Source organism: Scyliorhinus torazame, chromosome 1, assembly GCF_047496885.1.
Source record: "Scyliorhinus torazame isolate Kashiwa2021f chromosome 1, sScyTor2.1, whole genome shotgun sequence".
Lineage (NCBI taxonomy): Eukaryota > Metazoa > Chordata > Chondrichthyes > Carcharhiniformes > Scyliorhinidae > Scyliorhinus > Scyliorhinus torazame.
Genome location: NC_092707.1, coordinates 67237445 through 67251111, shown reverse-complemented (window position 1 = coordinate 67251111; position 13667 = coordinate 67237445). Strand labels below are relative to the sequence as shown.

The window sequence follows — 13667 nt, the reverse complement described above, 5'->3', positions numbered from 1 at the left end:
GTTGGCTTTCGTCTCCCTAGTTTTGGCAGCTGACTCGCACATAAACAAAACAAGATTTTATGTTTCACGGGAAACCGTGACATATAAAGACACTCGCAATCTGCAAAACGAAAATGAAGATCCGCCTGTGCCCCACTACTCAGCCAGCGGCCTAACCTCTGCTTCATCCAGCTTTGGCTGTCACTCATCCAGACCCTTCCACTCCAGAACTCAGTCAGGAAACCTGACAATTGAGTCCAGATACAGCGAATGTGCTGCTTTGCAGCATGACTTGGGTTATTAGGCAGACTCAACATGACAGCTTAAAGGAGGCCACCAAATTAATTGACTTTGTGATCGGTTTATCTGAGTCTAGTATTAAGCAAGCCTATCATTTGCTTTGTGACTATTATTTACTTACCTGTTCCAAAAGTTGCATATTTTCATCAAAATAGTTCCTATCGCCATAGGAAATATTTTGTCGAGATTGTGAATACAACAGAGATTATCTTTCTATTAACTTTGCAGTGAAAACACGACATGCCCCCCGAATACATTGGGGCTGAAAGTCACAGGGTTACACCCATGTCTTGCCGGAGTTCGAGGAGGAGACTGATTGGAATTCTCATTGAATTTCAGCCCCATTGTTTCAAAGAAAATCTGTGAAGATACAATGCAAATGCAATTTGCATAGTGTCCCCTCACTGAAACACTGTTCCATGGTGAGCTAACAGAGTAAATAATCAGGCTTGGGCTGATTAGTAGTACCACACAAACAGAATGACCATCTGTAACAAGAGAGAATCTAACAAACTGCACTGGTGCTCAACAACATTACCGTCACCCAATCCCCCACCATCAACCATTGACTAGTTACCTTTGACTAGAAATCTGACTGGACCAGCTACAGAAATACTGTGGCCACGAGAACAGGTCAGCGGCTGGAGATTTTGTGCTAAGTAACTCACCCATGACTCCTCGATATACAAGACTTGAGTGTTATGGAATACTCCCAGTTTACCTGGATGAGTGCAGGTCCAACAACTCAAGAAGCTCAACACCTTCTAGGACATGGCAGCCTGCTTGATTGGCACTCCAACCACCACCTTAATTATTCATTCAAACCACTACTGATGCACCGTGGCAGCACTGTGTACCATACACAAGATGCCTTGCAGTAACTCGCCAAGGCATCTTTGACCGCCCCTTCCAAACCAGTGACCTTCATTGCCTAGAAGATCAAGGGCAGCAGGTGAAGTGAATGTGAAATGAAGTGAAACTCGCTTATTGTCAGAAGTAGGCTTCAAATGAAGTTACTGTGAAAAGCCCCTAGTCGCCACATTCCGGTGCCTGTTCGGGGAGGCTGTTACGGGAATTGAACCGTGCTGCTGGCCTGCCTTGGTCTGCTTTCAAAGCCAGCGATTTAGCCCTGTGGTAAACAGCCCCACAGAATATCACTGCCCACAAGTTCCCTTTCAAGTCACTCACTATGCTGGCCTGGAATTATATCACCATTCCTTCATTGCTGCTGGGTAAAAATCCTGGAGCACCTTATTTAACAGCACTGCAGGTGTACGTCTAGTCGACTGTGGCACTCCAAGAAGGTGGCTCATTATCACTTTCTCCAGGGAAATTAGGGAAGGGTAAAAATGTTGGCCTTGCCAGCGACGCCCAGGTCCCATGAATTAATTGAAAAAAATCTTACATCACTGCACATACACAAATCATTTTGATGAAGTTTCTACGAAATGTGAACAGGAAGATATTTCACTTCTCAATGTCATCTAGTCTATAGTTTACACCCATCACTGACATTAATATTAGTTTGGAACAAGTTGCTGGTGCTGCAATTAGATGTGTCAAATTTCACACATACTTACACATATTCAGACCCAAGCCAAATGACAAAGAAAATCCATTTACGTTTCAGAGATCCATAAACACTTACTCACCAGTTGTTACCCCATTCAATCATGGTCCCCGGCTACAAAGGGGGGGAAAGAAAGTCACAGTTGATATGAGATTCACTGAACTACAGATAATTACCGGAATAAAATAAATCCCTCTTAAGCAGCTAATGCATTGAATTCTAGTAACAAGAGGAAAAGCTATTTGCCCCATCCTCATAAATTAAAACATACTTACCTTAATTTACTGCTAAGAATGTGACACATACTTTCAGCTATTCACGACCCTAATAAATACCCTGATTTTATTTGGCCATTTTGATGGTCTGCTTTGTGCATGTGATGCGGAGTAAAGACAAATCTCACATAGAGCTAATGCAAATATAAAAGCGAATACTGTGGATGCTAGAAATCTGAAATAAAAGCAGAAATTCCTGGACATACTCAGTCGGGCAATACCTTTGGAGAGACAGAGTTACGGGCACCCTGGGAGTGCCACCTAGGTGCCAGCCTGGCACTGCCAATGTGCCCAGGTGGCACTGGCACAGGATGTTGGCACTGCCAAGGTGCCAAGATGGCATTTTTTGCGCGTGCCCGATTGGGCAGGGGATGCCCTGCATGGGTGCTGGGGGGGGGGGGGGGGGGGGTGCGGGGACAATCCATAGTGCTTTAAGGCTGGGGCGGGGGGAGAATCCCCCCGGAGAATCCTCCCATAGTGCGTTAAGGCTGTGTGGGGGGGTGAATCAGAGATAGTTTTGGGTGCCTCAGTGTTTGGGACTTAAAGAGTATCCCGATTTCTCGCTACACTGGGGAGTTACGGCGACCAGAGCTCTCCACTGTACAAAACGGGGCTAAGTGCAACCTCTGCCATGCGTTACCTGATCAGGCCCCTTATACAACGCGAGCTACGAGTCAAACACAGACCTGCAAACAGACAACACCACACCAGACACACATAAAAATACACACTCACAGACAGACAACACCATACACGCACTACAGACACATGTCTCTCTATTACTCTCCGATATGTCATTCCAAAAAGAGGTGGGAAATTATTTTTAACAAAAATCACCCCCCCATGATTTTCCCACTGAAACATTACAGCCTTTTTTATTCACTGTTAAAACCAGTGCTATTGAAGATTGATCAGAAGAAAGTTTGTTTCCACAGTTCTCCACATGCTGGTGGGGAGATATCAAGTGCAGGATTGTTGCTTCTTTCCAGGGAGTCACTCTCATAGAGAGTGAGATAGGCAGAGACTAACATTTAGGTTTCCATGTTATTTGATAGGGATGGCGGTGGAGAAGGGGGAACATTCGTTAAAAAGAGGCAGCCTAACACCAAAACCCAATTTATATTAACGGTTCAAATTTCCAGTTTACTGGTGCACCTCTCATGGAAAAAATACTGTAATTTGACGGAAATGCAATAAGGTTATCATAGAATTTACAGTGCAGAAGGAGGCCATTCAGCCCATCGAGTCTGCACCAGCTCTTGGAAAGAGCATCCTACCTAAGCCCACACCTCCACCCTATCCCAATAACCCCAGCTAACCTGTTTTTTTTTTTTGGACACTCAGGGCAATTTAGCACGGCCAATCCACCAAACCTGCACATCTTTGGACCGTGGGAGGAAACCGGAGCACCCGGAGGAAACCCACGCAGACACGGGGATAACGTGCAGACTCCGCACAGGCAGTGACTCAAGCCGGGAATCGAACCTGGGAACCTGGAGCTGTGAAGCAACTGTGCTACCGTGCTTCCCTATCACAACGTATACTCTGGAGTTGAGCTTCAGAGGGTTTTCAGCCGAAAGATCTCTCCTTTTTCTCTCAGGCAGTTCAACTGGTGTTCAGTCACGCGGAGGAAATTGACAGCCACAGAATTTTACAGAAGGAAACCATTCAGCCAATCAGATCTGTGCCCGTTCTCCACTATCCACTTTCCTGCTGTTTAAATCTACCACCGATTCCTACCAGATACTGGACAGCAAATTCTCTGTCAGAGTGATCTACCTTTAAATAATATGTCCGAAGTTCATAAATATTAGGTCCCCGTCTTGGTAATGGTTCATTCCAGAAACTGAATTCTAAGAGTAACTGATTTTTCCGAGACAGCAACATCTTGCTCCTCTCCTTCCGGTATTCCAAATACTCCTGAAACATGGAAAACAGTCAATCATCCAAAGTCACAACTCGTAAAACCAGTAATCAGATCCTCACACAAGAAAGGGTCTCAAAGTTTCCAATAAGCCGGCTAAAAAAGAATCCCAGTAGTTTTACACAACAACTTGCATTTATTTATGTATCGCTTTCAACTTAATAAAACATCAAAAAGCACTTCAAAGAATTGAAACCAGACACTGAGCAGTGTTGGGGGCGGACCCATGCTTTAACTATGTGGGCTGGTGTTGGGAAAAAGTGGGGGGGGGATCTCCTTTGCAGGCATCACGGGCCCATTGGAAACACCCCACCCTCACCACCCCCACCGACCCTCACTCTCGCAAAGCTCACCCTCCCTACAACCTTCCAGAACCACTTGAACCTGACCCCTCACCCACCTCATTGACACCCTGACCCCGGGCCTACCGGGAAGGGGGGGGATCCTCAATGTGGTGAGCCTGCCTGTTTTCCCAGCTGTAGCCACCACCCCCGGCTGGTGTTGCTGGGACTACAGAGCTGCCGGCCAATCCGATTGGGCTGGCAGCACCCTGAAGTGGGACATCTTCTCAAGAAAAGGATTGAGGTCACGCCTTCATCCAGCATTAAGTTGTTGCAGGGCTGCCTCTGGGATTGAAGGTGGGCTTCCCCCACCCCAAGCGAGGTTCCAGAGAAGGAGAGGGATAAGGACATGGGCTAGTAACCGTTAGATGAGGGCATGGATTTGGGAGTTGGGAATCCACTGGAAGTTACGAAGGACAAGTGGATTTAGTACGAGCAAGATTAACTGGGACAATATTGGAATGGCTAAGTCTAACAGAAATGACTTTATGGATGAGATTTAGCAATTGGATGACGTAGAAGCCGAGCAGGGTGATGATGAGGGGATAGCAGTAGGCAAATCTTGTTGGATGCGATATGGGGTTGAAGCTCAGGTTAGGTTCGAAAAGGCACCGAAGGTTAAGCCTGAATGATCAACCAGAGGGAGAGGCGAAATCAAGGACCAGAGGGTTGAGTTTTTAAATTTGAAGAACATGTTGCCTCCAATCTGGTCAATATTTAGTTCTGGAAAGTTCAGCCATGACTTGATATTGTACGTGCAGCTTGGAAAGAACATAGGTGGAATTAAAGGTTGTGACGCAGAGATGAAATTGGGTGTCAATATACAAACGTAAGTTGACACTGTGCCTACGGGTGATGTCACAAATGGGCAGCATGTCGATGAAAAGAGTCCACCGGTGGAACATGGGACACACCTGAGGTGTACATGCATATTCAGGAGCAGGACAAGCCACAGCAGGAGATGCACACACTACAATTGCAGAGGAGACATGGAACCAAACTGGGGCACTGTGACGGGGGTGAAATAATGGAAGACGATGGCGTGCTCATTTGTATCAATTGATGGCGTGAGGTTGAGGAGGACACGGTTGTCCACATGAGCAGTGATGTCCGGTGGTCTGAAATTCGTTTAAAAATGTCAGTCATTTTTAACCTTTGCATTGGCATGTCTTATGGTCACAGAAAATGCACAGTAACACAGGTCATGTTAGCATGAGCATATTTATCTTAACCCATTCTTCTTCCGAATGCGTAGTTGCTCATTTACACACTAGCAATTAAGAAAATACAAGCGTGAGTGCAGACTAATGGTGACTGCATAAAATGAAACTAAATTTAACTATCTGAGGCTGGGTGACTGAGGGATTGGCTTTCATCTGTTACCTTATTCTGTAATAGCTTCTCCATAGCATCTGTCAAAGCAGGATAACCACCAGAAAACCGCCACAAATGCACTGTGCAAAATAAAAATGACAAATTTGCCGTATACACAAAAAATGGTGTTACAGTACGAAAAAAGAAATTTGGTAATACTCAGTAATAAATTAAATGCCACGGGCATGTCGAGGACTTCCTTCACAATAATGAATCTTTGCTGAGATACAGTAGCATAGTGGTTATGTCAATCGATTAATAATCCAGAAGCCTGGACTACTGATCTGAAGACATGAGTTCAAATCCCACAACGGCAGCTGGGGAATTTAAATTAAGTTTAATTAAGTAAATCTGGAATAAAACAGCTGGTATCTGTGATGGGGACCATGGAACTACCAGATTGTTACAAAAAAAAAAAACCCCCACCTGGTCCATGAATATGTTGTCATGAAGGAAACGTGCCATTTTTATCTGGTCTGCTCTACTTTCGACTCCTGTCTGACACCAATCTGATCGGCTCTTAACTGCCCTCTGAAATGGCCAAAAAAGCCACTTGTCAAACCTTTACACTAAAGTCAGACAATAATAAAAACAGATGATCACTCCATATTGACCTGGGCACGATGATTGACAAACAGCGCAGCCAAACCTGCAGAGTCCACCTCACTCGTGACTTGTGTCAAAATTGGGGGAGCTGTCTCCCGGACGAGTCAAACATCAGCCTGATGTAGTCATACTCACCGAATCATACCTCAACAGTCAATGACCCAGACTCCTCGATCACCATCCCTGGATATGTCTGTCCCAGTGACAGGGCATATCCACCAGAGATGGCGGTGGTACACAACCTGGAAGTAGTGACCTGGGAGTCGTCAATGTTGATTACACTCCTGATGACATTAGGTTAAACACGGGCAATGAAACTTTCTGATGGTTACATCATCTATCTTCCTCCTCCATGTTAAACCATTTGGAAGAAGTTCTGAGGGTCGCAAGGGCACAGAATGTACTCTGGGTGGGGAACTTCAATGTCAACCACTAATAATGAGGAGCACCACAACTGATTGAGTCCTGAAGAACATATCTGCCAGACTGAGCCTGCAGCAGGTGGGGAGACAACACAGGGGAGAAATCTACTCGACCTTGTCCTCATCAACCTCCCTTTCACAGATGTTTCTATCCATGATACCACTGGCGGTGGTCATCACTGCACAGTCCGTGTGGAGATAAAATTCTGTCATTACACTGAGGATACCCTCCATCGTGTTCTGTGGCAGAGTTTAATGGGATAGATTTAAAACAGCTCAAAACTGGGCGTCTAAGAGGCGCTGTGGGCCATCAGCTACAGCTGAAGTGTGTACAACTACAATCTGTAACCTTACGGCTTGGCATATCCCCACTTCACCATTCTGATCAAACCAGACAGCCAACCCTATTGAGAGCATCCTAGAAACAGCACCAGGCTCCCGTAAAAATGAGGTGTCAAACTGGTGAAGCAACAAGACAGGACTATGCGTTAACCAGCACTAACAGAACTTTACAGGCAGCACTCAGCAATTCAACAACCAACTGATCAAATCAAAGCTGTGCAGTCCTGCCATATCCAATCATAAATGGATTTATCAAACAAGACCAGGATAAGACAAGGATGAAGGCTTCGCAATCATCCTCAGCGAGAGTGGAGGATCCATCTCGGCCTTCTCCTGCATAAAGGGAGATGGTTGGGATCAATCATCTTAACCTCAGAGCATTGCTGCAGGAGTTCCTCAGAGCATGTTCTAGACCCTACCATCTTCAGTCACTGTATCAATGATCTTCTTCCATCGTAAGGTCAGAAGTGGTAATGCTCACCGATGATTGCACAACATTCAGTACCATTCACACCTCGGGAGATAATGAAGCAATCTGTGTCTGCATACAGCAAGACCTGGACAACACTCAGGCTGTCCAGTGGCAAGTAACATCCATGTCACAAAAAATGCCAGGTAATGACTATCACCAACAAGAGAGAGAATCTAACCATCGTGACTTGACATCCAAAAGCATTACTATCAGTGGATCCCCCAACTTCAACATTCTGGGGGTGGGTCACCATTGACCAGACACATAACTGGACAAGCTATAAAATAATGTGGATATAACAGCGGGTTAAAAGCAGGCAATTCTGTGGCTAGTTACACATTTCCTGACTTTCCAAAGCCTACCCGTCATTTTGAAGGCACAGGGCGGGAGAATACTCTCCACTTGCCTGGGTGATTGCAGTCTAATTCAAGAAGCTCGGCATGATTCAGGTCAAAGCAGCTCACTTGATCACCACCCCATCCACCATCTTACACAGTTACTCCCCCAACCACTGACGCAGTGTGAATCATCTCCAGGATGCATTGCAGCACCTGGCCAAGGCTTCTTTGATAGCTCCTTACAAAGTGATGATCTCTATCACCTAGAAGGACAAGATCAGCAGGTGCTATGAGAACACCAGCACCTCTGAGTACTTCTCTGTCAATGTTCTGGAACCCCCCCCCCCGCCTCCCGCCTCCCGAACAGCACTGTGTATCTACACCAGAGGTACTGCAATGACTCAAGCAGACATCTCATCATCATCTTCATTAGGGCAATTAGAGATGGAAAACAATTGCCTGAGTGCCCACATTCCACGAATGAATAAAATTAAAAAAAGTGCAAAAAGCTAAAGTACTGCTGGAAATCTGAAATATAAACTGAAAATGCTTAGCAGTCAGACAGCGTCTCTAGGGGAAGGCAGTGTTAAAGGACAGAATTTTCCCACAGGCTTCAGCACCCTGGAATCAGGACCATATGGAGGAGCGCACACTGACTGAGGGGGAGGGGGGATTCCCACACTGGGGGGTCGATGGGAAGGCGGGAGAGGCCGGGGGTCAGCAGGAGTCAGCTGACTTACGGGAGTGTTATGGGGGGAGCAAAAGAGCTAGATACTGATCTAGCGGGGGGGTATAGGGTTGCTGCTGCATTGGCCAATGGGGAACAGGAAATAGGAGAGGTGGTCGGGGCGGGGGTCCGCCATCTGGGGGACTGGAGGGTGCGGGAGGCGCGGGCACGTGACTGGCCTAAAAAAGGAGATGGCTAGTCGGCGGGGGGGGGGGGGGGGGGGGGGGGGGGGGGTGTTCGCGCACTTAAATGGACTCAAGGCAGACGTGGTCATGCTTCAGGAGACACATTTGAAGGTGGCAGACCAGGTTAGGTTGAGAAAGGGATTGGTAGGACAGGTATTCCACTCGGGGCTGGACGCGAAGAACAGAGGGGTTGCAATACGGGTGGGGAAGCGGGTGTCGTTTGAGGCCAAGAATATTGTAGTGGATAATGGAGGTCGATACGTGATGGTGAGCGGTAGGTTGCAGGGGTTGTGGGTGGTACTGGTAAACGTATATGCCCCGAACTGGGATGATGCCGGATTTATGAAGCGCATGCTGGGTCGGATTCCGGACCTGGAGGCAGGAAGCGTGATAATGGGGGGGGGGGGGGGGGGGGGGGGGACTTCAACATGGTGCTGGATCCAGCATTACATCGCTCCAGATCTAGGACGGGGAAGAGGCCGGCTGCGGCCAAGGTGCTTAGAGGGTTTATGGATCAGATGGGGGGAGTGGATCCATGGAGGTTTGCTAGACCCCTGGCCAGGGAATTTTCATTCTTTTCCCATGTACATAGAGCTTACTCCCGGATAGATTTTTTTGTTTTGAGTAGGGCGCTAATCCCGAAAGTGGAAGGAACGGAGTATTCGGCCATAGCCATCTCGGACCACGCCCCGCACTGGGTGAAGCTAGAGTTAGGAGAGGAGAGGGACCAGCGCCCGTTGTGACGTCTTGATGTGGGATTACTGGCGGATGAAGAGGTGTGCGGAAGGGTGCGGGGGTGCATTGAGAGATACTTGGAGGCCAATGACAATGGAGAGGTGCAAGTGGGGGTAGTCTGGGAGGCGTTGAAGGCGGTGGTCAGGGGAGAGTTAATCTCCATTAGGGCCCACAGGGAGAAGAGAGAGGGCAAGGAGAGGGAGAGGCTGGTGGGGGAGATCTTAAGAGTGGACAGGAGATATGCAGAGGCCCCCGAGGAGGGGCTACTTAGGGAGCGGCGAAGCCTCCAGACGGGATTTGATCTGTTGACCACAGGGAAGGCAGAGGCACAGTGGAGGAAAGCACAGGGGGCGACGTCCGAGTATGGGGAGAAGGCGAGCTGGATGCTGGCACACCAACTTCGTAAGAGGGTGGCAGCGAGGGAGATAGGTGGAGTTAAGGATAGCAGGGGAAATACGGTGCGGAGTGCGGCGAGAGTGAATGAGGTATTTAAGGACTTCTATGAGGAGCTGTATAGATCTGAGCCCCAAGTGGGGGAAGAGGGGATGCGACGATTTTTGGATCAACTGAGGTTCCCGAAGGTGGAGCAGCAGGAGGTGGCTGGTTTAGGGGGGCCAATTGGGTTGGAGGAGCTGATTAAAGGATTGGGGAACATGCAGGCGGGGAAGGCCCCGGGGCCGGATGGGTTCCCGGTTGAGTTTTACAGGAAGTATGTGGACCTGCTAGGCCCATTGTTAGTAAGGCCTTTCAATGAGGCAAGGGTGGGGGGGGGGACCTTGCCCCCGACAATGTCCGGGGCGCTGATCTCTCTGATCCTGAAGCGGGACAAGGACCCACTGCAATGTGGGTCGTATAGACCGATCTCGCTCCTCAATGTGGCTGCTAAGTTGCTGGCAAAAGTGCTGGCCACGAGGATTGAGGACTGTGTCCCTGGAGTGATCCATGAGGACCAGACGGGATTTGTAAAGGGCAGGCAGCTAAACACCAATGTGCGGAGGCTCCTCAACGTGATTATGATGCCATCGGTGGAGGGAGAGGCGGAGGTAGTGGCAGCTATGGACATGGTGAAGGCCTTCGACCGGGTGGAGTGGGAGTATCTGTGGGAAGTGTTGCGGAGGTTTGGGTTCGGGGAGGGGTTTATCAGGTCAGTCAGGCTCCTATATAGAGCCCCGGTGGCGAGTGTGGCTACGAATCGGCGGAAGTCGGAGTACTTTAGGCTATACCGAGGGACGAGGCAGGGGTGCCTGTCCCTGTCCCCCTTGTTGTTCGCGTTGGCAATCGAGCTTTTGGCCATTGCACTAAGGGAGTCCAGGAAATGGAGGGGGTTGGTTCGAGAGGCTGAGGAACACCGGGTGTCGCTGTATGCGGACGACCTGTTGATGTACGTGGCAGATCCAGTGGTGGGGATGGTGGAGGTCATGTGGATCCTAAGGGAGTTTGGGGACTTTTCGGGCTATAAGCTTAACGTAGGGAAAAGCGAACTCTTTGTGGTGCACCCAGGGGACCAGGGAAGGGGGATAGATGACGCACCATTGAAGAGGGCAGAAAGGAACTTTCGGTACCTAGGGATTCAGGTGGCGGGGAGTTGGGGGGTACTGCACAAGCTCAATTTGATGCGTTTGGTGGAGCAGATGGAGGAGGATTTCAAAAGATGGGATGTACTGCCACTCTCGTTAGCGGGTCGGGTACAGTCGGTAAAAATGATGGTCCTCCCAAGGTTTCTTTTTGTGTTCCAGTGCCTTCCTATTATGATTACCAAGGCCTTTTTTAAACGGGTAGGTAGGAGCATCATGGGTTTTGTGTGGGCAAATAAGACCCCGAGGATAAAGAGGGTGTTTCTGGAGATTAACAGGGACAGGGAGGGCTGGCGCTGCCGAATCTGTGTGGCTACTACTGGGCAGCCAACATGGCGATGGTCCGTAAGTGGGTAATAGAGAGAGAGAGGGGGCGGCGTTTAAGAGGTTGGAGATGGCGTCCTGCAGGGGCACGAGCCTGAGGGCGCTGGTGACTGCACCGCTGCCGCTCTCGCCGACATGGTACACCACGAGCCCGGTGGTGGCGGCAACGTTGAAGATCTGGGGGCAGTGGAGACGGCACAGGGGCGAGATGGGAGCCTCGGTCTGGTCCCCGATTAGGGAGAACCATCGGTTCATCCCAGGAAAGATGGACGGGGGGTTTCGGAGCTGGTATAGGGCAGGGATCAGAAGAATGGGGGACCTGTTTATAGACGGGACGTTTGCGAGCCTAGGGGAGCTGGAGGAGAAGTTTGGGTTACTCCCAGGAAATGCATTCAGGTCCATGCAAGTGAGGGCGTTTGTGAGGCGGCAGGTGAGGGAATTCCAGTTGCTCCCAGCACAGAGGATTCAGGACAAGGTGATTTTGGGTGTATGGGTTGGAGAGGGAGGGTCTCGGCGATCTACTAGGAGCTGAAAGAAGAGGAGGAGGCCGCGGTAGAGGAGCTAAAGGGCAAGTGGGAGGAGGAGTTTCGGGAGGAGATAGATGAGGGTCTGTGGGCTGATGACCTCAGTGGGGTTAATTCTTCCTCCTCTTGCGCCAGGCTCAGCCTAATACAATTCAAGGTTGTTCACAGAGCGCATATGTCAGGGGCGAGGATGAGTAGGTTCCTTGGGGTGGAGGACAGGTGTGGGAAGTGCTCAGGGAGTCCGGCAAATCACGTCCACATGTTCTGGTCGTGCCCGGCACTGGAGGGGTTTTGGAGGGGCCTTGCAAGGACTATGTCCAAGGTGTTGAAAGTCCAGGTCAAGCCGAGCTGGGGGTTGGCATTATTTGGGGTAGCGGACGAGCCAAGGTTGCAGAAGGCGAAAGAGGCCGGTATCCTGGCCTTTGCGTCCCTGGTAGCCCGGCGGAGGATTTTGCTATTATGGAAAGATGCGAAGCCCCCCAGCGTGGAAGCCTGGATAAATGACATGGCAGAGTTCATTAAATTGGAGAGGATAAAGTTTGCCTTGAGAGGGTCTGTGCAGGGGTTCTTCAGGGGGTGGCAACCGTTCCTAGACTATCTCGCCGAGCGTTAGGAGGAGGTCAGCAGCAGCAGCAACCCAGGGGTGGGAGGGGGGAGATGTCTCTTTCGGGGGGTATTTGGGCGGCGGGGGGGGGGGGGGGGTTATTTTTGAATGTGGGGTTTGTGTTCTTTCTTCCTTTTGTTATGGCGGGGTGGGGGTTTGTTTGTTATTAAAAATTGTTGGAAAAATTTGAACAAAAATATTTTTTTTTAAAAAAGGTATGCTGGGCTCTGTGAGAGTGCTTCAACATGGAGACGCTCCTGCACATCATTAAGTGAATAGCTGGGATCAGTGCCTTTTGTTAACCAAGCCCTCCCCTTGAAGCACGGAGCCTCTGGCTCACATACTCTCCAGCCTGCCTTGCCACATTAAGCTGAGGTCTTCCCCACAGACTGAGAGGGTGGGGTGTTGGGGGAAGGTTTTATTCCACTAACAGCAAAATGGTGGAGATATTTCACATGGAAAATGTAAACATGCAAACTAGATGTCCGTCTTTGTGGATCAGGCAGCTGAACAGTTTCCTATCCCACCACTGGGAATGTTTCAGGAGCTGTTCCAACATGGCTCCTTCTATTTTCCTGGCCCCATATGCCTCCAAACTCACAACGTTAAAAGACATTTCTGCCCAACTTTTCTGCTCTTTGAGTCTTTGTGTTAACTACATTTCTCGCCCCACCGATGCTCGACCCACTGAGTATTTCCAGCAGTTTGTGATTCCATGTCATACAATGCAATCTCAAGAGGTAAAGTTTTGCTGTACATAGTGTGCACCTGGTAACTTATTATCGGACAACACGTAGCAATTTATTGAGATACTGCAGACTCACAGCTCGATACATCTGAAGCGTTAATAGGCCCATTCGGTCTGAAGACAGATAGGCAAGCCAGGGAAGTTTAGGGGAACCATGAAATAAAACACAACAGGATAAAGGGAAAAGTACAGTGGCAGAGAAAGGATCATTGGCGGCTAGAGCTCAATGGGGCAGCACTTACCTCACACTAATATTACGGGCGGGATTTTCTGCTCCAGAGGCAAAGTGCAGTGGTGTGCAGG

The 13667-nt window shown here is 49.1% G+C and overlaps 1 protein-coding gene across 1 annotated transcript in view; it reads right to left on the bottom strand.

Moving 5' to 3' along the window:
• Positions 1 to 13667, bottom strand: part of LOC140408629 (protein NipSnap homolog 1-like) — a 62729-nt gene that overhangs the window by 18024 nt on the left and 31038 nt on the right. Inside the window, exons 5-7 of the mRNA XM_072496093.1 lie at positions 5773 to 5843; positions 3904 to 4044; positions 1932 to 1963 (exon numbers count right to left, since the gene is read on the bottom strand). Of these exons, the coding sequence (XP_072352194.1) occupies positions 1932 to 1963; positions 3904 to 4044; positions 5773 to 5843 (244 nt within the window). The remainder of the gene's footprint in view (positions 1 to 1931; positions 1964 to 3903; positions 4045 to 5772; positions 5844 to 13667) is intronic.